The 22,570-nt window shown below is 45.8% G+C and overlaps 1 protein-coding gene across 1 annotated transcript in view; it reads right to left on the reverse strand.

The window, feature by feature from the left end:
* Positions 1-10,248: 10,248 nt before the first annotated feature.
* The window catches only part of Atrn (attractin), a 151,521-nt gene continuing 139,199 nt past the window's right edge, over positions 10,249-22,570 (reverse strand). Inside the window, exons 26-29 of the mRNA XM_041670850.1 lie at positions 21,756-21,834; positions 20,647-20,754; positions 18,477-18,591; positions 10,249-14,800 (exon numbers count right to left, since the gene is read on the reverse strand). Of these exons, the coding sequence (XP_041526784.1) occupies positions 14,676-14,800; positions 18,477-18,591; positions 20,647-20,754; positions 21,756-21,834 (427 nt within the window). The 3' untranslated portion in view covers positions 10,249-14,675. The remainder of the gene's footprint in view (positions 14,801-18,476; positions 18,592-20,646; positions 20,755-21,755; positions 21,835-22,570) is intronic.

A 22,570-nucleotide genomic window follows, 5' to 3' on the forward strand; every position in this document is an offset into this window, starting at 1 on the left:
TAGCCTCTGTGCTCTGCCAGGAAGCGGTCCTGTGTACATGTTCTGGGGCCGTGGTCCTGGCCCCGTGCCTGGGTCTCTGTTACCTGCTCTCAGCATTGATTTGGCAGCTGGCAGCTGGCATAGGTGAGGCTGAGGTAGGAAGACAGGTGCATCCATGGATTTATTGGTGGAAACTTCACGGCTCATGTATGCTCCTCTGGCGTGGGTCCCAGCAACCAGGTGCAAAGTTGATGTGGAAATCACTGCTCACCCTTCCCCCACACTCCCTAAATGAGTCAGGGATAGATAGCGAGGTTCATTAAACCAGCTCACTTTTGCAGGAAAATGTGGGCTCTGGCCGATGAAACGGATAGGGGACAGAGACCATACGCAGAAGTGGGAGGGGGGAGCAAGCGGGATGGTATGGTAACGAGAGAAACATAGATATCACAATTCTCACAAACGGGACTGACCACCGGACCCTGAGCGAACCTGAGCCCCATAATGATTGACTACTCTTGTTCCCTTCCCCTCCTTACACAGAATATGCCAATTGGCGGTGAGATGCAGGGAAAATCTCTAGATGTTAACCCACTGTCTTCCCAGATTGCTAGGTCTGAATAAGTTATTTCTGCCTACTGGTTTTTGTAACGAGAAATTATGAATTCTGTTGACAAAATCCTAGAAAGCTAGGGCAATGGCAGCACAGTTTCTGGGTGGTTCCTGACAACAGTGACTTGGTCAGTGAACTTGGCATGCCTAGCAAAGGTGGCAGGGGCATGGCTGTGGGGCTGCAGACTAGTTAGGTCAGGTTTCTCTGCGAGGTCCACATTGTAGGGTAAAAAGGGCCTACTTCCTGATTTGAAACCTGCCAAACCCCACAAATCCCTGAGCCTGAAAACCCACCAATCCCTGGGCTGGGCTTGAAATCTCACCAATCCCCACCCTGGAAGTCTCCACCCTGGCCAACTCCTCCCCTAAGAAATCCTGTATAAGTCTGTCCCCTGCTCAGTTCCCTGCTGCCTTTCACCCAAGCAGAGGTAGCACTCCCAGTAAATGTCTTGTATGATGTTTGTTGTGTAGTGCGACTTCCAACTGTCAAGTACCTCTCCCTTCAGAGCTGTATGACTTGCTTTGGGGAAACCTTTCCTCTTAAAGCTGCCAACACCTCCGTTAGGGACCGCCCTCCCCAGCCAGAGTGGTAATACACATCCCCTTACACTTGAGTGAGTCAGATGGTAAGTTCCACTGGCCATCTCAGTATTCAGGAGGCTAAGGCAAGCAGATGAGTTTGAGGAAGACTGGTTGTGTAGTGAGACCTTTTCTCATAATGCCAAACAAAATGATGAACCAAATGAGTTCCCAGACCAAGGGTGTAGAGAAAAATTAAGATGGTAAAATACAAAACTTTAAGGGCAGGACTTGAGCAACCTAGAAAGCTTAACTCATGGGTGCTGGGATGTTTTGTAGCCGCTTCCTCTGAGGTGAAAAATCTCCTGTAGGAGGCAAACTTCTGAAGGCATAGGATGCCAGAGAGAAGTCAAACAGCAGGATATTTTAGGACAGGATGTTTACAAGGAGGTGAGACTCTCCATCCTGCAGGGAATCTTGTAAAGTAAACTCAAACAGCTTCAGAAAGTCCCTGAAACTGACCAAATTCACTTGCCCCCCCCTCCCCCCCCCCCCCCCCCCCCGCCCGCCTTTCCTAAGACTACAGAGCTACTGTAAAGGCTGTTGAGTCGCTGTCAGGCAAGCCCAGCTGCAAAGACAGACACCCTCCTCCTCCCCCCAGACTCAACTTCTTGGAACAGGCTCAGTCTGAGCAACCTACAAGCACAGAGAGCAGCCAAGCAGCCTGGAAGAAACAAAAACTGACCCAGCAGCTCCGACCGGCTTAGCCTCAACTGCACAGCCCTTAGCCACAATGAGCCCCACCCTCAACTGCACAGCCCTTCAGCCCACTTCACACCAGCCACGGGGAGCCCCACCCTCAACTGCACAGCCCTTAAGCCCACTTCACACCAGCCATGGTGAGCCCCACCCTCAACTGCACAGCCCTTAAGCCCACTTCACACCAGCCACGGGGAGCCCCACCCTCAACTGCACAGCCCTTCAGCCCACTTCACACCAGCCACGGGGAGCCCCACCCTCAACTGCACAGCCCTTCAGCCCACTTCACACCAGCCACGGGGAGCCCCACCCTCAACTGCACAGCCCTTCAGCCCACTTCACACCAGCCACGGGGAGCCCCACCCTCAACTGCACAGCCCTTCAGCCCACTTCACACCAGCCATGGTGAGCCCCACCCTCAACTGCACAGCTCTTCAGCCCACTTCACACCAGCCAAGGGGGCCCCACCTGCTGCTCCTTTGGCAGGCTCAGCTCCAGGATACCCACATACCTGTTCTCTGCAGGAAGCTGCATCCCCAGTTGTCACACGACCAGAATGGTCTTTCCCATCCTCACTAGCAGTGCCCCCTTCCGTTCCCTTTCCTCCCTCTCTCCTCCCAGGGCCTTGCGTATGCTGGACAAGTGCTCAGCCACTGATCTACACCTACAGTGCGAACCACCTTTCTATATTTGTTTCTAAGCAGAGAATGCGCATAGCTATTTCCTGACAGTCTTCATGCACGCTTCGTTCTTTGCTTCCTTCACAATTTTTTCAAGGTGGTGGCTGAGTTTCAAGCTCCCACTTTCTGTGATTTTTACCATGAGGTGCAGTGGCAGGTGACTTTGCTGCTTCTAGCACTTCCTGTTTGGAGACTAGAAGCAGGGGTTTTCCTACACAGCAAGCCCCTGGATTTCAGGACTCCCTTCCCATCTTTACTTTCTGTTTACCAGCTCACCAATTTTAGAATTCAATGTCTCCTTTAAAAGATAGTCTCTTTTAAGATTATGTGTGAATTTGTATATCTGTGTACATGAGTGCAGGCACCTTTGGAGGCCAGGAGGAGGCTTAGGATCCTCTGGAGCTGGATTAAAGGCAATATGAGCTGCCCAGCAATGGTGCTGTGAACCTGGCCTTCATCCTCTGCAAGAACAGCACGTGCTCATCACGGCTGAGCCAGCTCTCCACTTCCTTTTCTAGACAAGGTCCCACTCTGTAGCTGAGACTGGCCTTGAACTCATTACGTAACACAAGATGATCTCAAACTTGGCATCATCTCCCTGCCTCAGTCTCCAAAATGCTGGGATTGGGGATAGAGAGATGGCTCACCAGTCAAACACCTACTACTCTTGCAGAGAAACTGGGTTTGGTTCCCAGAACTTGCATGGTACCTCATAATTGTAATTCCCATCACAGGATATCACCATCCCAGGGTATCATGTACTCTCTTTTGGATTCTGTAGGCACTGCACACACGCGGTGCTCCTACATACATGCAAACACACACACATGAATAAAGCAAACCTGTAAAAAGATGAAGTCCTAGGGTTCTAGGCGTGAGCTACTGTACCTGGCATAGAACTCAACGCCTGCCTTACTCAAGGCAGCACAGCGGGGACAGAAGGATCAAAGTTCAAGGCTATTTCTTGGCTACAAAGCAAAATTGAGGCCAGCCTGGACTACATGAGGTCCTGTCAGGGCTGGAGAGATTGGTTCAGTGGTTAGGCATGCTGGCTGCTCTTCCAGAGGGCCTGGGTTCAGTTTCCAGCACCTAAACAGTGAGTAACAACCATCTGTAATTAGTTCCAGGGGATCAGACTACTCCCTCTGGCCTCTGCACAGACATGTGCACAGACATACATGCGGGCAAAATACCCATACACACACGTGCACAGACATACATGCAGGCAAAATACCCATACACACACGTGCACAGACATACATGCAGGCAAAATACCCATACACACGTGCACAGACATACATGCGGGCAAAATACCCATACACACGTGCACAGACATACATGCGGGCAAAATACCCATGCACACATGTACACAGACATACATGCGGGCAAAATACCCATACACCCGTGCACAGACATACATGCGGGCAAAATACCCATACACACGTGCACAGACATACATGCGGGCAAAATACCCATACACACATGTGCACAGACATACATGCGGGCAAAATACCCATACACCCGTGCACAGACATACATGCAGGCAAAATACCCATACACACGTGCACAGACATACATGCAGGCAAAATACCCATACACACGTGCACAGACATACATGCAGGCAAAATACCCATACACACGTGCACAGACATACATGCGGGCAAAATACCCATACACACGTGCACAGACATACATGCGGGCAAAATACCCATACACACATGTACACAGACATACATGCGGGCAAAATACCCATACACACATGTGCACAGACATACATGTGAGCAAAATACCCATACACACAAAATAAAAATTGATATTATTTTTTAAAAAATCAATCAAGTATAGTTATCTTCAACTTTTCTCCCCCTAGCTCAGTGGGTCTCAACCTTCCTAATGCTGTGACCCTATAATATAGTTCCTCATGTTATGACCCCAACCATAAAATTATTTCAGCAATACTATGTAACTGTAATTTTGCTACTGTTATGAATTGTAGTGTTAATATCTGATACGCAAGATATCAGATATGTGACCCCCACAGGTTGAGAATTACTTCTCTAGCTAAAAATTGTTGGTTTGCTTTCCAAGTTGTTAACCTAACAACCTCCCACTTGCCAGGGCCTCGCAGCTGTCTGCCTGTTGCCATTTCCTTTCCCCACTGCCGGAATCTGCATGGTTCTCCAAGGTACAGATCTGGAAAATGGAGTCCCTCATTTCAGTCAGAGTTTGCCTTTCATTGATAAAAAGCTGTAGTGAGTGTCCTCTGAGCCATCCACCCTACTGGGGCATTCGGCTGTGTCCCTTACAAAAGATTATCCCATTTGGGTTTGTTGACAATTTATATCCCAGCATAGACAGGTGGAATAGGGCCTGAGATTCTCGTCTGAGTTTCCCTCCTGTGGTGGCTTGAAAAAAAAAAAAAAGGTCCCCAAAGGGAGTGGCAGTACTAGGAGGTGTGGCCTTGCTGGAGTAGGTGCGGCCTTAATAGAGGAAGTGTATCACTGTGGAAGCGGCCTTTGAACTGTCATATATGCTCAAGCCACACCCAGTGTCTCAGATCATTTCCTGTGGCCTGCTTGTCTAGATGTAAGAATTCTTAGCACCTTTTCCAGCACCCTGTCTGCTTGCACACCACTCCACTCCCAGCTGCCATGCTCCCCACCATGATAATGGACTAAACTTCTGAAACTGTCAGCTGCTACCTCTGTTAAATGGTTTGCTTTATAAGAGTTGCTATGGTCATGGTGTCTCTTCACAGCAACAGAAATCCAGAGACACCTACCACCTGTTGTATGCAACTCTGCCTTAAACTGCATACAGCCTGGTGAAAGGGGCTATCACACACACTACATCAATCCGTCTGTCTGTCTGTCTGGGAAAACTAGAGTGGAATCTCCATCTATGTGGCTATGGGGAAGCCCTCACCCCTGCTGGCTAAGGCTTTTTCAGGTATGGGTTGTTAAGGGGAGGACCCCCACACTTCTGCAAGTAACCCCTCATTTATGTTTTGCAAGAAAGCCCAATAAACTCATTGGTTTCCTATTGAACTTCGGTGGAATCATTACTCATTTGTTTGTTGGGACCTTTGAAGGGACAGGCACTGTTTACATTTCTCCCTGGGAAGAAATATTTAGCAACAAAACCCAAAATAGCTCTTGCTGACCAGGTGGTTTGCATGTAAACAAGTGGTGGCTCAAGAACCCTGTTCCTTCCAAGTCTTTACCCTGCGAATTCCAGGGAAGGCCCAAATGAAAACATTCAATGTGTATAAGTTGGGTGTCAGCACTTTCCCAACGTCTCATCAGCCACAGCTCAGTGTGGCCCCAACCTAGTGTTCAGAGCCTGGGTACTGTAGAACAATAGTTCTACCAGCAAAACTGGGTAAACCAACAGCAGTGTCTCTGCTAGGTTTTGTTCTTTCATGACAGCATGTAGCCCAGGCTGGCCTTGAGCCACCAACACTCCTCTGCCTCAGTCTGCCAAGTTACTGGTCCACTAGGGGATTATCCTGCTGGTGGCTCCCAACTTTCAAAGTTCTCTAGCTGGTTGCTGCCACATGCCCATTCCAGGCGCCCACCCCTTCTCAAGTACCCTGACTTTTGAACACTGGTCTTATCCTCCCTATGAGTGCCCACCCACTTGTGACTTCCCATTTTCAATGATCTCATTCTGCAACTCCTAGCACTGGCAGTGTGTACTGTGTGCTAGGGCACTAACATATACGACGTTTACCCGAATACAGTGAAGCTGGGCACCCAGGAGGCCTTCAGACAAGGCTGTGTGAATGGAAGTAGCCTCACAAAAATAAAATAAAATAAATAAGACGAAACATAAGACAGTAGCCAGAGGATGGCATCCATGCGCTAGGGCTGAATGAAGCCTGGAGGAAGTCTACCTACTGGACCTTTGGGAGGCTATAACCAGGCTGAGAATGAGGCAAAACAGAGACAGGAATTATGGGGAAATAGCAGGGAAGGGACCCTGGAGTCTGACTAACCCTCTCATTAGCTGAAAAACCAAAATTCAAGGCCAGTTATAAATACTTGCTGTAGAAAATACTGACAGAGTCAATATTCTTCTCTTACATATTTTTATGTTAAAGTAACAAAGGCTTAAGGTCTGAATGGATAAGATTTTGGGTCTGTTGTAGAATATTCCTTTACACTGTGTAAAGATGTCACTATGATTGGTTTAATAAAAAGCTAAATGGCCAATAGCAAGGCAGGAGGGCTAGCAGGGACCTCTGGGAAGAGAGGCAGGGTTGTGAGCCAGGTGCAGAGGAAGGATGGGCAGTACAAAATAAAGGTAACCGAGCCATGTAAAAGAACATGGATTAAGAGATATGGGTTGATTTAAGTTATAAAAGCTAGTTGACAAGCCTAAGCTATAGACAGAGCTTTCATAACTAATAAAAAGCCCCTGTGTCATTTCTTATGAGTTGGTGGCCCAAAGACAACTCCACCTACATGGGTCCCTGCATCCTGAGGACCTTATCAACTGCAGTGCCTGTCACGCAGCTCTCAGGACCTACCTGGTGACCTCACCTGTGTTTCCTCACCCTTAGAAAGTTGTAACACTTCACACCTCATCAAAATTCTGTATGAGTATTGTAAAAGCCAGAGGAGCCCACCACCACTACCACCACTACCAAAACCAACCATCACACCACCAAAACCAACCAACAAAACCCAATGTGCTACCACTGTCCTTACAAGTCTGCACCCACATGTCGTCTTTCTAGAGCTTTTCTTTGAGAAGCCCACACGGAGTCTCTCCAGCCTGTCTCACTCTCTTCTAAGCACCGCTCTCTTAATCCCTGTACTTATTTGGGGGTGGGGTAGGGACAGGGAGCCATGATCTCATCTATATAACGTTAACTGTCCTGGAACTTGCTATGTCGACCAGGCTGGTTTGGATCTCACAGAGATCTGATTGCTTCTGCCTCACAAGTGCTGGGATTAAAGATGTGCACCACCATGCCCAGCACCCCTGTGCTTAATTCGGCCTATTATTAAAATATCCTCATCAGATCAATGAGATGGCTTGTAGTAATAAGGGCGGCGGGGCTGCGTCCCCAGCACCCCAGCCGCCCGCACGGCTAGCTTAGCTTATGCCCCGAAATAATTACACGGACACTGTATTCTTTTAAACACTGCTTGGCCCATTCTCTTCTAGGCTAATTCTCACATATTAATTTAGCCCATTTCTAATCATCTGTGTATGGCACCCCAAGGTGCGCTTACCGGGAAGATTCTAGCCTAGTCCATCCTGGGTCGGAGCTTCATGGCGTGTGTCTGCCCGGGAGCAGGGCATGGCGTCTCTCTCAGGCGTCTGCTCCCGAGAGGAGAGCTGTCGCGACTGAGCTCACTTCCTCTTCCTCCCAGCGTTCTGTTCTGTTTACTCCTCCCACCTATCCTCTAACCAATAAAATGGGCCAAGGCAGTTCCTTTATTAGCCAATGACCTTCCTCCATCAATGGCTCAGTGGCTTAAGGTCTGAATGGATAAGATAGTCACTGCTAAGTCTGACCTCAGGCTTATTTCTAGGTCCTACGAGGTAGGAGAGAACTGATTCCTAAGAGTTGTCCCCTGACTTCCCCTGTGTGCTGTGGCACATACGTCCCTTCCCCTCACTAAGTAATACCCTGGGCTGGTGAGATTGCTCATCAGGCAAAGGTGCCTGCCACCAAGGCTGAAGACATCAGTTTGCTTTTCAGGCCCCAGAGGGAGGAACATTTCCATAACTGCTGTCTTTGCATGCTGTGGCATGTGTGTACTCACACACACACATAGACACAAATGTTACATATGTGTACTCACCACACACAGACACAAATGTTACATGTGTACTCACCCATACACAGAGACACAAATGTTACATGTGTACCCCCCAGACACAAATGTTACATGTGTGTACTCACACACACATAGACACAAATGTTACATGTGTGTACTCACCCACGCACACACAGACACAAATATTACATGTGTGTACTCACCCCCCCCCACAGACACAAATGTTACATGTGTGTACTCACCCACGCACACACAGACACAAATGTTACATATGTGTACTCACCCCCACACACAAATGTTACATGTGTGTACTCACCCCCACACACAAATGTTACATGTGTGTACTCACCCCCACACACAGACACAAATGTTACATGTGTGTACTCACCCACGCACACACAGACACAAATGTTACATGTGTGTACTCACCCACGCACACAGACACAAATGTTACACGTGTGTACTCACCCACACACACAGACACAAATGTTACATGTGTGTACTCACCCACGCACACACAGACACAAATGTTACATGTGTGTACTCACCCCCACACACAGACACAAATGTTACATGTGTGTACTCACCCCCACACACAGACACAAATGTTACATGTGTGTACTCACCCCCACACACAGAAACAAATGTTACATGTGTGTACTCACACACACATAGACACAAATGTTACATATGTGTACTCACACACAGACACAAATGTTACATGTGTGTACTCACCCACACACATAGACACAAATGTTACATATGTGTACTCACACACAGACACAAATGTTACATATGTGTACTCACCCACGCAGACACAAATGTTACGTGTGTACTCACCCACGCACACACACAAATGTTACACGTGTGTACTCACCCCCACACACAGACACAAATGTTACATATGTGTACTCACACACACACACAGACACAAATGTTACATATGTGTACTCACCCACGCATAGACACAAATGTTACATGTGTGTACTCACCCACGCACACACACAAATGTTACACGTGTGTACTCACCCCCACACAGACACAAATGTTACATATGTGTACTCACACACAGACACAAATGCTACATATGTGTACTCACACACACAGACACAAATGTTACATATGTGTACTCACCCACGCATAGACACAAATGTTACATGTGTGTACTCACCCACACACACACAGACACAAATGTTACATGTGTGTACTCACCCACATAGACACAAATGTTACATGTGTGTACTCACCCACATAGACACAAATGTTACACGTGTGTACTCACCCCCACACAGACACAAATGTTACATATGTGTACTCACCCACACACAGACACAAATGTTACATGTGTACTCACCCCCACACACAGACACAAATGTTACATATGTGTACTCACCCACACATAGACACAAATGTTACACGTGTGTACTCACCCCCACAGACACAAATGTTACATATGTGTACTCACCCACACACAGACACAAATGTTACATGTGTACTCACCCACACACACAGACACAAATGTTACATGTGTACTCACCCCCACACACAGACACAAATGTTACATGTGTACTCACCCACACACACAGACACAAATGTTACACGTGTGTACTCACCCACAAACATAGACACAAATGTTACATGTGTGTACTCACCCACACACACAGACACAAATGTTACATTCCTTACTAAATGTTGCTTCATAGCTTCATAGACTGTCGAGTCCTGGAATTCTCTTCAGGACCGAAGCCAATAATCTTGAGCTGCATTCCCTAAACTAGGAGACCCCTCAGGCTGCTGAGGGTGGTAGCTGTAGTTGTCTCTGTCCCCTCTCTGCTAATACAATGAATGAAACGTAAATATAGAATAAAATCAGCATTATCATGAAATATTCAGGGAAGCCCACATTTTTACCAGATCTACTTTTATTTCAGAAGGAATTTTGTATTACATATTTACTTTTGTTTATATACAAGTGCTTCACATTTGCATTTAAAATGCAGACCCCCCCAAATCTCGTTCCTGATTAAATTAGCTGTTATTTTACAATACAAAAAATACCAAAAATTGCAGTCTTAAATGTAGGTATAACACCAACAATCCCAGCAATTAAATAGTTTACAATACTTACTCCATATTTACACAAGTGCAACAGATGCTAATTACACATATGAACAGACTATATGAACAGACTAAGCTGGATGAAGACAAACAGCTAACCGTAAATAACCGTGAAACGTTTTGAGAGGCCGAACTGGCCCAGCAGGCTTTGCTAGTGTTTTGTGCAGAGTCGGGGTCCTTCGGCAGAGAAGGTGCCAGTTTCTCTGCACTTGGGAGGGCACCCTGAGGGCTCCCTGCAGGCAGGCGCCTGCTCTAGAGGCTCTGCTTAGTCAGAGGCCATGCTGACATCTCGGTCCAGAGCTGTGCTGGGGGCTGTGTGACCAGGGTCAACACTTCAGGGAGCCATGGCTCACCCCAGGAGCTCCCCTAGGGTGAGGGCTGTGTCCAAAGAGCTGGATCTCTACCCCAGTCACTGCTCTTATGTTAGCTTAGCTTACAAGTGTTTAGTAAATATTTGTTCAATTAAAGGACACCAAAGATCAAAGTGTTCATAAAAACAGCACCATCCCCCAAGGAAGCGAGTCACTCCTCACCCTGCACACCCCACTGCGCTGAAGGAGGATGGGTACTGGCAGGCTGTGGCATCGCCTACTCAGGGTGTTCTGTTCTTGTTTCTTCAATTCCCTAACGAGATCCCATCTTACACTTCAAGCCTTCCAGATATGCTGGTACTTTCCTTTTGCTGACAGTCTTCTTACAGGCTAGCTCAGGAGCCAATGGGGTGCTTTCTTGCCACATCTCCTTTGACCTTTCAGACCCTTCTCCAGACTGTGTAGGGAAGACCAGGAGGGGGACAGGAGGCTGAGGTGTAGGGAAACGGCGCTATTTATTAACAAATGAGCCCCCATCCCCAGTTTTTAGTATAAAAAGAACACGGTTCTCAGAAACGTCATTAAAATTTTAGACAAAGCTACAACAGAATGTGGCCTAGAGAGCCCCTTTGCAAAGTCTAATGTTCACAGGTAACAGTCTTTGACTTCAAAGAGTAACAGAATACCTCAGGACTAGACTGGTCACCCCACAGAGATGCCAGAAGTCACAAGGAGCATTAAATGCACAACAGTATGGATACTCTTGCTTCCTGAGTTCTCTTGTGTACTGCCATGTAAACAGACTAACTGCCTGGCTCTTCATAGGTGTGTTTGTTTTGAGACAGGCTCTTGCTATGTAGCCCAGGCTCTTCTTGAATTATTTTCATTATGTTTTATGTGTATTGGGTGTTTTGCCTGCATATTTGCTGTGCACCACATGCATGCAATACCCAAGGAGGCCAGTGGAGGGCAACAGATCATCTGGAATTGGAGTTTCGGAGGGTTGTGAGCTACTGTGTAGGTGCTGGGAACTGAACCAGTGTCCTCTGCAAGAGCAGCCAGTGCTCTTAACCACTGAGCCACATCTCCAGTCCTCATTTTTGAATTCTTGCTCTTCCTGCCTCTATCTTCTAAATGCTAGGATCACAGCGGTGTGTCACCATGCTTGCTCTTCTTAGGTGTTCTGAGAGCTGAATCATTACTTAGTTACCTAATGGGCACAAGGCTACTGAACACACCAGCATGGTGGTACAATGTGTGGCCTTATCAAAGGATCAGGGCCTGGTAAGTTGACTTCTCAGAGCTTGGATACCCAGTATATGGCACAGAAACAGATTAGGTGAAACTCAGATGTTAATGTTTAATAAAAATACATTATGATACTTTTCTGTTTTATGTACACCCTGAATGTCTGAACATTCTGGACACTACTGTATAGTTATGTACAAGTGCAAGGTCAGTGTCTTCATGACTATTTTTATATACATGCTCTCCCATGCCACACAGTTCTGGGTCACAACCCCACGTCCTCTTGGTAACTGGCTCTGAGCTGAGCTCTTTGTCCCTGCCGTTCCCTTCTGCTGCAAGCCTGAAGGGAGCTGTTGGCTATGAAGGAGATGCAGGTGGAGTTGGCTGTTTCTCCACTACTGGAGCAGAATCAAATGCCATTTGCTTCTTCCTTTTCAAAGAATAAACAGTATCTCTAAGGGAAAAATGTAAGAAGGTAGGTGGGAGCCATGGTACATATTATTTCAAGGTGTGGAGCTAACATAGAAGCAATTTCTTTGGCCAAAGAAATTTGGTCCTTTGAGCAAAGCAGGGGAAATTTCCTTGTAGGACAAACCCCAGTGGAACCTCTCTCTCTCTCTCTCTCTCTCTCTCTCTCTCTCTCTCTCTCTCTCTCTCTCCTGGCCAAGAATCCCTTTGGTGATTATGGAGATGAAGGGTTAGGCCACTGCAGATGCCTATAGGTGTTGGGTTTTGGTAGGGATGTGGATGTGGGGCACTCTTAACTGCACAGGGAATGAGACTGGGATCTTTTCTGGAACTCCTGTCCTTTAATAACGTTGTGAAAAAGCAGTGTTTTGAGAGGTGAGTCTTCCAGCAGTGCGTTGTGCATCCGTGTTTTATGGTTCAGCTTGGAAGTCTCTCTCCAGGAGTGTCTTGGCGGGAATAGGGTTAGTGCTGGCCTTAGAGAAATGCCCCCCTCTCTTGGCACTGCATTTAAAGATGAAATGCTACGGCTTCTGTTCTTTTGAGTGTTAACTTCTCCAAATTCCTAACTTGAGCATGGTTGCCTGAGGTCTGTTCTAGTCAGGTACTAGCAGAATCACAGGACATGCAGCAGGCAAAGGAAGGTGAGGCTGCTGTAACACCAGAATACTGAGCACCATAAGTGGGGAGATGCAATGTCCAGGCAGGATCCCGGGGCACAGAGCAGAGGGCCATTCACCCCTCTTACTGCTGTCATTTTCTGTTTAGAAGAGGGTCTTGTCCCTTCCGTTCTCCCCATGTGCTTTTCATTCTCATGAGCATCCACTTCCTCCTCACACCACCAGCTGGGTCTGGGAGGAGACCAGACCAACCCACACTTGGGAGAGATGGAACCAGGGCCCTTTTCTGGCTCTGAGCAGATGCTGCCCCAATGCAAGGCATCATCCCTCTTGTAGTGTCTGCGCCATCCAACCTAGGGATGGTCCACAGGCACAGAGAGAGCAGGCTGCAGGAAGACAGGGCCAAGTGTCCCACACACTCAGTGCTCTTATCGGCTCAAAGAGGCACATGACATGAGTGAGTACTTTTCTGTGGTGCCTTGGCAGAAGGAACCCAGAAGGTTGGCCCAGCATCAGGCTTAGAGTGATACTAGGCTGGGGCTGGTGGTCACTCAGTCCCTATTGCTAGTCCCTATTAAATGTTTCTTGGGATGAGAAGTCTCTGCTGGCTGCAAACCAGACTTTAGAAAAAGAACAGATTGCAATGGTAGTTACTTAAATTCTATAAGAATGGATAAACAGAGTCATGTAAAAACTTAGGCTTATTAACTTTCCAGTTGCTAGATCTATTTAAAGTCTAGGCACTTAGTGTGTGTGTGCGTGTGTGTGTGTGTGTGCATGACAGTGTGAGATAAAGAGAAGAATGAATTAAAATTAATCAAGTTGCTATAGAGAATTATCTATTACATTTGTTTATATTCTAACACAACTGACCTTGACATTTAAAATAGCCCCCTTTGCTGGACCTGGTGGTGCACGCTTTTTATCCCAGCATTTGTGAGGCAGAGGCAGAAAGATCCCTGTGAGTTCAGTTCAGCCTGATCTACATAGTGAGTTCCAGGCCAGTTAGGGCTACACAGTGAGACCCTGTCTCCAAAAAACAAAACAAGGCCCCATTGATTATACTTTGATATGACTTTCAAAGAGACAGACCGTTATTAGTTCTCAGCTAGAAAAAAGCTACTTCCTGGAAGAGAGTAAAAGCACATCTTGTAAAAAGACAACAAGCTTCAAATAAGAACAATCCGTCTGAGGAGTGTTGGAAGACCCTGCTGGAGAGCTGCTGGCAAGGTCATCACTTTTGCAGTTGAGACTCCCAAGAGGAGTTTCCACAAGGGACCTCAGAATCACTTTCAGCTCTCGCTGGTTCTACGCTGGTCTCCTCCACCCATGAGTAGAGCAGCTTATTCTTAGACTTGTAATTAAATTATTTCCTATGCAAAAGTAAAAGGTTAGATGCTGGACACAGAAGGGATGAACCATCGAAACAGCTTGGATGATCATGCACATGAGGTGGATGCTTCAAGGGTTTCCAGTCTTCTGTTCTGCACCTGCTTCCTGCCTGCACCCTCCCCTGCGACAGCTTGGTGTACCATGTGCCCTCTGTGAGGGAGAGTCCCTGGCGCAGTATCAGATGCAGGTTCCAGGCTGTGCAGGGGGCTGCTGCTTCCGGTTTCTTACAGCTCCTGACTTCTCTTTGTACACTATTGGCATCTGTTGAGAAATGTCCACCAGAGCACTGGCCACAGCAAGACCTTGGAAGAACCCATAAGAAGGGACACATGTCATGATGGGCTTACTTTAAAAAAGATAATTTCGTCTATGGCCATACCACCCTGAACGCGCCCGATCTCATCTAAAAAAGATAATTTCCAATTTCCTTTTACACTCCCATGGTGAAAGATAAAGGAGGTATTCACAGTAGTCCTTCCATCTCACCTCTCCTTTTCCATCTGGGGGATGATGTCAGCTCCATGCTCTTGCAGAGTTTATTTGTGCACGCCTAACTACTCACTTTTCTCTCCTCCACAGCACATCACAGAGGCTCTGCCTCGGGGTAGAAGCAAGGGATGAGAATGCAGCCACACTCCGAATGTGCACCTCATCCGCTATCACTGGCTCAGCACAAGCTACTAAAATTTTATTTATTTATTTATTTATTTGTGTGTGTGTAAACAATGCCGCACGTGTGAACCAGAGGGCAGCCTTTAGAAGTTACCTCTTCCCTGCCACCTTGAGAATTCTGGGGCTCTAGCTCAGGCTTGGGAAGTGAGGTGAGTACCTTTATGGGCTAAGCCCCGCACCATTCCGCATGACTTTCTTATATCTACCATGGGCAGTGCTCAACAGTGTCGTGGGCTAAGTTTTAGAATGAGCAAGGTTCTTTAACCTCCCGTAGGGCAGTTCCTTATGTGTGAAATGGGGCTGGGATAAGAACATCACAAAGCTTGTGTTGGAGTCAAAGAGTGACTGAGGTAATGTTTCAGAGCACACAGAAATTATCAGAACCTTTACCATTTATTCTCACAGACACTCCCAGTGACCGGCTTGTCCTTTTTGCATTGTATAATAAACCTGGCATTTGTCAGGGAAATCACCATTCCAGGTGTGGTGGTGTGAAAGAAAATGTCCCCCCAAAGGGAGTGGCACTATTCAGAAGCGTGACCTTGCTGGAGTAGGTGTGGTCTTGTTGGAGGAAGTGTGTCACTGTGGAGGTGGGCTTTGATGGCTCATATATGCTCAACATACCATCCAGTGCCTCAGACCATTTCCGGTTGCCTGCAAGATGTAGGACTCTCAGCTACTTCTCCAGCAAGCACCATGTCTTCCCACATGCCACCATGTCTCACCATGATAATAATGGACTGAACGTCTGAATTGAAAGGGAGCCACCCCAATTAAATGTTTTCCTTTTTAAGAGCTGCCATGGTTATGGTGTCTTTCACAGCAATAGAAACCTTGATTAAGACAGCAGAGAAGCTGGAATTCTAACATTGGAGGAAGTGGCCAGCCCATACTCAGCATTTTGCCAAGGCTGCTTTAATGAGCAGAGGAGTAAGTTTGGTAATCTACTCTATTTGTCTGTAAAGGGAGGAGGAGGAAGGGGCCAGGGCCAGCATTGGATACACAAAGAGGAGCCCACACTAGTGAGGACTGTCGTTCAGGCAAAGGCATATCCAGGAAAGGGACCATTACAAAGAAGAGGTGGGCAGTGGTAGAGCACTTGCTCAGGCCCTGGATTTGATCCCAGAAAAGATTTTTAAAAGGAATGGGCATAGGAGTTTGGCATAATGACATGTGTCTACAATCTCCAGCCCTGGAGATACTGAGGCAAGAGGATTAAGTCTGGGGCTAACTCGTACTACCTCATAAAGAAAAAGTAATGGGAGGCTTGGCATGGATAGCCCTCCCCTGATGGGGTGGGCCTCAAGAACTGAGTGGGGCTTTGAGGAGTTTCAGAGGGTGGGAGCATTACATAAAGGATGAGATAGGAAAGGCTACAGACCTGTTACGTCTCTATGCCCACTGGAGACCTAGCCTTTATGAAGCACCTGTCAGTGTTTGCTGAGCTGGGTGGTAGCAGGAGACACTGCCCAGATAGCCAGATCATAGAGTGACTTGGTCCTCACTTAGGGGCTCAGTGTCTGGGGATGCCAAGGGAAGATGAAGACTGAGTCCTGACCTCATCACACCTAAGGCTTTCATTCTGAGGACACCATAGAGTCCTTCTAGTAGGCCAGGTAAGTAGAGGCCCTTCTGGACAGCTGATGAAGGGCTGGACAAAGATAAAAGAATTCTTCTCTACTAAACTGTTCTGGCTGAGGCAATCTTGAGCCCCCAGCACCACTGCAACTGAACTGATCTAAAATGTTCACATTGTTTGAGGCATTTCTAGGCAAAACTTCATAATCAAGATACTCCGAAACTGCATTCCATACTGCCTTTGCCTTTGTGTTAAAAGTAAGAACTTTCCTTCTGGGACAGGGTTCCACTGTGTAACCCTGGCTGGTCTGGACCTCACTGTGTAGCAATCTTCCTATCTCTGCCTCCAGCTTGAAGACAAGGTTCATATAAATTTTTTTAAAGACTTATTTATTTATTATGTATACAATGTTCTGCCTCCATGTATGCCCGCATGCCAGAGGAGGGTGCCAGATCTCATTACAGATGGTTGTGAACCACCATGTGGTTGATGGGAACTGAACTCAGGACCTTTGGAAGAGCAGCCGGTTCTCTTAACCACTGAGCCATCTCTCCAGCCCCAAGGTTTATATAAATTAATGGCTTACATGTTTGATGGAAAGTATAAAAGACATTGGTAAAATATGTAGTAAACTGTAAAAATGTAAATGATTGTAATGAAGAAAGAATAAAGATAGATTTAGATTTGAGCCTCAGCAAAACGGAAGAAAAATCTCAAAGTATAAGACAGTATGCAGTGAAAGTAATTTCTCCTCCCTGTTCCTGCCCAAATCACCACTAGTGCCTGTTTCCTGTAGAGATGCTATTTTAGGGGGAAAATGCTGAGGAATAATTGTTTGTAATAAAAATGCCTATCTAGCTATGGGTGTAGCTTGGTTAGAAGAGGGTTTGCCTGGCATGCATGAGGCCTTAGCATTGATCCTCGGTGCCTCATAAACCAGGAGTGGTGGTACATCTCAGCCCTGGGGAGGTGGAGGCAGGACGATCAGAAGTTCAAAGTCATCCTTGGCTACAAATTGTGCTTAAAAACTGTTCAGGGTTCTCCCACTCCCAAAGCCTATATAAATACTTAAATTAAATTGCTAGAGAGGGCTGGGAAAAAGAATGAAAATTGGTCTGTATTAGCCTAATGAAACTATAATTTTCAAAAATCTTCTTTATGTTGTTATAATACTTCTTTATGCCCCATATTTAATATAGAGTAAAAAGCTGGGCATGGTGAGTAGTACTCTGGAAACTGAAACAGGAGGATGACTATGAATTTGAGGGTATTCTGGGTTATGTAATGAGTTCTAGTTCAGCTTGAGCTGCATAACAAGACCTTAAACAAGATGAAGAGCATGGCTAGAAATATTTACTAGGGCAACACAAACTTTGAGGACATGGCTGGATGCCAGGAACATGGAGATGATTAGTAGCATATGAAGAAGGAGAAAGTTGAAATTTAAGGTAAGAACAAGTTTTAGAGCAATAGAGCCAAGGAATCAGAAATACTGGGTGTGTGGCTGAGGAAGCTGTGCACTGTGAGAAGGGTCCTGGACTTCCACCCCAGGACAGAAATGTCAGTGCTCAGAACGCAGTTTATGGAGTACGGAATTATCTCACAAAAGCTCTGTGCCAGAGACGACACTACAGTACAGTACCCCATACCCACGTTCTTGGTCAGGAAGAAATGTCTGCGGTGTAGCTCTTCACAGACCTGTGTTTGCCACTGCTCCATCTACTCACCTGACTGACCAGGAGGAGGAATTCCGCCCAGTCCTCGAGGGAGCCTCACAAATACGGAGAGAACTGCAGCTTTGTTACCAAAGCAAGGCTCCAGGGCAATGGGCTTGGGAACAGTCTGGAAGAAGAAAACAAACAAGTACCTTCACCGACCCCACACTTCAGAGTCAGGCGCTTATAAGGTCAACAATTTTGGCTATGAGTTGTTTCCATAGCACTTTTCTGAAGAGCCACATGAGTGCCAAGGAAGGGCCCATGTCAACAGGTTCTCTCTAGGTCACTGGGTTGGCAGTGTGTGTCTGGTGATCTGTCAGATAGTCCTGTACACTTGGCACAGAGACCCTGATGTTAAGGAGACGTTTGTTTTATATTCAATCTTATCCATGCATCTTTCATCCACTAAGTCATAGCCTGTTGGGTTTAAGAGCTTGTGAAAGATAGACAGCTCACCAAATGGATTCCTCATCTGCTTACTGGATGCTTTGACTCTGGAAAGTTTATTCATTTTCTGTTGCAGACTTTACTTTTTTTAAAGAATTTTACAGGCTTGAGAGATAGCTTTGTTATTACAAATGACTCTCTCTCTCTCTCTCTCTCTCTCTCTCTCTCTCTCTCTCTCTCGATCTAGGGGCTTTATGCATGCTGCATGATCAACCCTTCATAAAATAAAGGAAAATGGAAGTATGTTTTAGCTACTTTCTCCATCTTCAGACTGTTGTTTAATGTTGCAAAACGAAAAACTGAAATTCTATACTACTCATTAAGCAACAGCTCTTTCATCTCCTCTTCCAAGCTTTTGGCAGTTACTATTTTATTTTGTCTCAGTGTATACTAGACCCCTCTTCTTTTAAAGTATAAATCATTTCTGATTTAGCAAACACTACTCTGCTTATCTACTCGCCACTGGCAGGAACTTGACTGCATCTCCTTTCTGGTAATTATGATGTGCTGTCATGAACACTGACATACAAAGAATCCCCTGTATTACATTTTGTATTGCTTTTCTTTTCTTGAGACAAATACTGTTTGGTGATTCTCCTGCATCTGCATTCTAAGGGCTGGAATTATATGCATGTACCACCATGCCCAGTCTACCGTTTTCTAGTGGCTGCATAATTTTGTAGTCTACCAACAGTGCACAAAGATTCCAACTTCTAAACATGATATATGGTGTGTGTGCGTGCATATATATGCATTTACAAGTGCATGTGCAGGTACGCGTGCACAAGGAGGTCTTCCTCAGTTCTTTGTTTTACTTACTGAGGAGGATATCTCGCTGAACCTGAAGCCAATTCCAGCTAGTCTAACCAGCCAGTTTGCCCTGGGAATCCTATCTCTGCCTCCTGAGTACTGTCACCTTATCTGCCTCGTTTTTTCCTTGAGTTCTGGGGCTCTAAACTCCATTTCTCATATTTATCCACTGAGCCATTTCTTCAGCCCTATAAGTGTTTTTTGTTGTAGTTGTTGTTTTTTTTTTAACTCTGGGGTTTGCTGGGTGTAGAGCACATACCTTTAATTTATACACTCAGAAGGCAGATGGGTCTCTGAATTCAAGGCCAGCATAGTCTACATAGTGAGTTCTAGGACAGCCAAAGCTACATAGAGAGACCCTGTCTTGAAAAACAAGCAAACAAACAAACAAACACCCCCAAACCAAACAACAACAACAAAACCAAATCCAAAGTCTCTCTGTGTGTGGGAGGGGAGTAATTAATAGTAAACTGAGCTGTCCCCACCACTCCTTTAAGACAGGCTCTCTCTTACTCTGTAGCCATGGCTATTCTGAAACTCAAAATACAGACCAGGCTGGCCTGGAACTCACAGAGATTTGCCTCCCTCTGCCTCCTAAGTGCTGGGATTAAATATACATGCCACTACACCTAGTCCAGTTTAGATATTTTCATATAAAAACTTTTAAGTATTTGGCACAAACACTGAGAGAATAACAACCATGATTTACACGTTAAGCTCTCCTGACCATGACTGATTGATGACATGAACCAGCAACTGGGAATTGAGAGCAAGAGTGTCTCACAATCTTGGTGTTTTAGCTGAGCAGCAGAGAGAGAAGGAAAACAGGACTAATGAATCACAACACTTGCTTCCTCTGGTTCGCCAGACTCAGACCCGAGTTTTGGAAAGCTGTTATATGAACTTTTGAACCACTTCTCACCTTTATACTTCCCCCAATAAGATCAGGAGGCTCTTCATCTGTTTCCAAGGCAACATTTACAGAAGCAAAGGGGCGGCTGGCCATCTGCTGCATCTCCCGAAGAAGTTGCTAATGAATATTATAGTATGTATTAATATGCTGAGTATTGAGTTTTTATTAGTGAATACCAGATATTAAAGACGCTGCATTCTCCCCAGTTCAAACTGATCAGTTTCTGTGGCAGCTACAGAAAACTGAACACAACTAGGCACTAGACAGTACAAGGTATTAAATTCTATTAGATGGAGTAACACTATTATATTTTATGAAAAGTCTTTACCAGTAAGAGACATAAGCTAAAATTGTGGTGGATATAATGCTACGGTATCTGCTAGTTGAATATATAAAAGGACAGAAACTTACCTCTTCATATTTCTGTTACTAGACTAAAGTCAGTCTACCCTGCTTTATGTCAAATCCTGAACCAATATTCCCAAAGCAATGACAATAAAGAAAGATGTGCCCCCCACATGGCCAATAGGACACGAGACTACTCTCCCTTAAGAGAGATATAAGATGAAAACACAAATAAATCTGGAATCACAGACTAGAACAAGCAGGGCTCTGGATTTAGGGAGGGGTCTGGGATTTAGAGGTGCTCGGCTATCTAGATAATGTGTCTGTTGGCACCAACTCTAGTACTTCATCATAATCAATGATACTGGCTATAGCTATAGTTTGGTTTTGGATCCTCCTCCTGCCCCCAAGTTAAAAGCTTTGTCCCTACCTTTGTGATATTAGAGGGTGCTGAGACCAGAACCAAGGGCCTCACTTCATGCTAAGCAAGGGCTCCATCACTGAGGCAAACATGTCCCTTCACTCAAATTCTTATGAATGGCTCTTAGAAGATTGCTAACTCAGTAAGTGGTTGTGGCTGTGGCAGAATTAATGATATTTATGGAACAATAATTGAAATCTACTGATATAGCACACAGTAGAATCATACAATGCAGACGAAGCAGCATGCTTTTCATGAATATTAGTTTCACAGAACAGGTAAAAGTGATGCCTGAAAGAAGGAGAGGAAAAGAGTTTTCAAGGGGTTTATTACTTTGTCTGCATGGGCTTACCTCTCTCCGCCTGGATGCCCAACAGCTCTGCTTGATCTTCCAGACCACTGCAGCCACCAGAAGCAGAGAGAGGAAACAGCTGCAGGGAAAGAGCACACGTGAGTCAGCGCCACACTGCCACGCCTGGCTCCCACGGTGAGACACCCTCAACACCCCAACTCCCGAGCTCCTGATGCTGTATGTGACGGACTGGCTCACAGGAAGTGGAACGTGAGAAACCCTGGCTAGCTGATCCAAGCTTCCAATCCTGACTTCTGGAAGGTGTTACCAAGCCCTGACTTCTCACTAGGCTTCCCAGAAGGGTCAACAATGGCTTACCACAAGTAAGAAAATGAGAAAAGCAATTTTGTTAGAATACTATACATGATAACAGATAATAATTTAATTTAAGCAAGCAAATTAATCAATGTGGTAAACTTCATTGGTAAGCTCAAACAGAATGAGAAAAATAAATTTCAATTAATAATCAACTTTTAATAAGAGGTAGGCCAAAGAAATTTATGTACAATGATTAATATATTTTCTGTAATTATACATACATACGTGGTGATGAACACTGACTGTCAACTTGACAGGATCTAGAGTCACATAGGAGACAAACCTCTGGTATGTCTATGAGAGAGTTTCTATACTGAGCTAATTGAGTATCGATAATACACCCTAAATGTGGGCAGCGCCATTCTATGGGCTGGGGTCCCAGACTGAATAAAAAGAAGAAAGTGAGCCGAATAGCAACATTCATCTTTTCTGCTTGCTGACTGAGGATGCAGTGTGACAGTCACCCCATGAGCCTGTGCTCATGACTCCTGGGCTGG

Source organism: Microtus oregoni, unplaced genomic scaffold, assembly GCF_018167655.1.
Source record: "Microtus oregoni isolate MIOR12 unplaced genomic scaffold, Mior012 000020F_ref0000438, whole genome shotgun sequence".
In the NCBI taxonomy this organism is placed as follows: Eukaryota; Metazoa; Chordata; class Mammalia; order Rodentia; family Cricetidae; genus Microtus; species Microtus oregoni.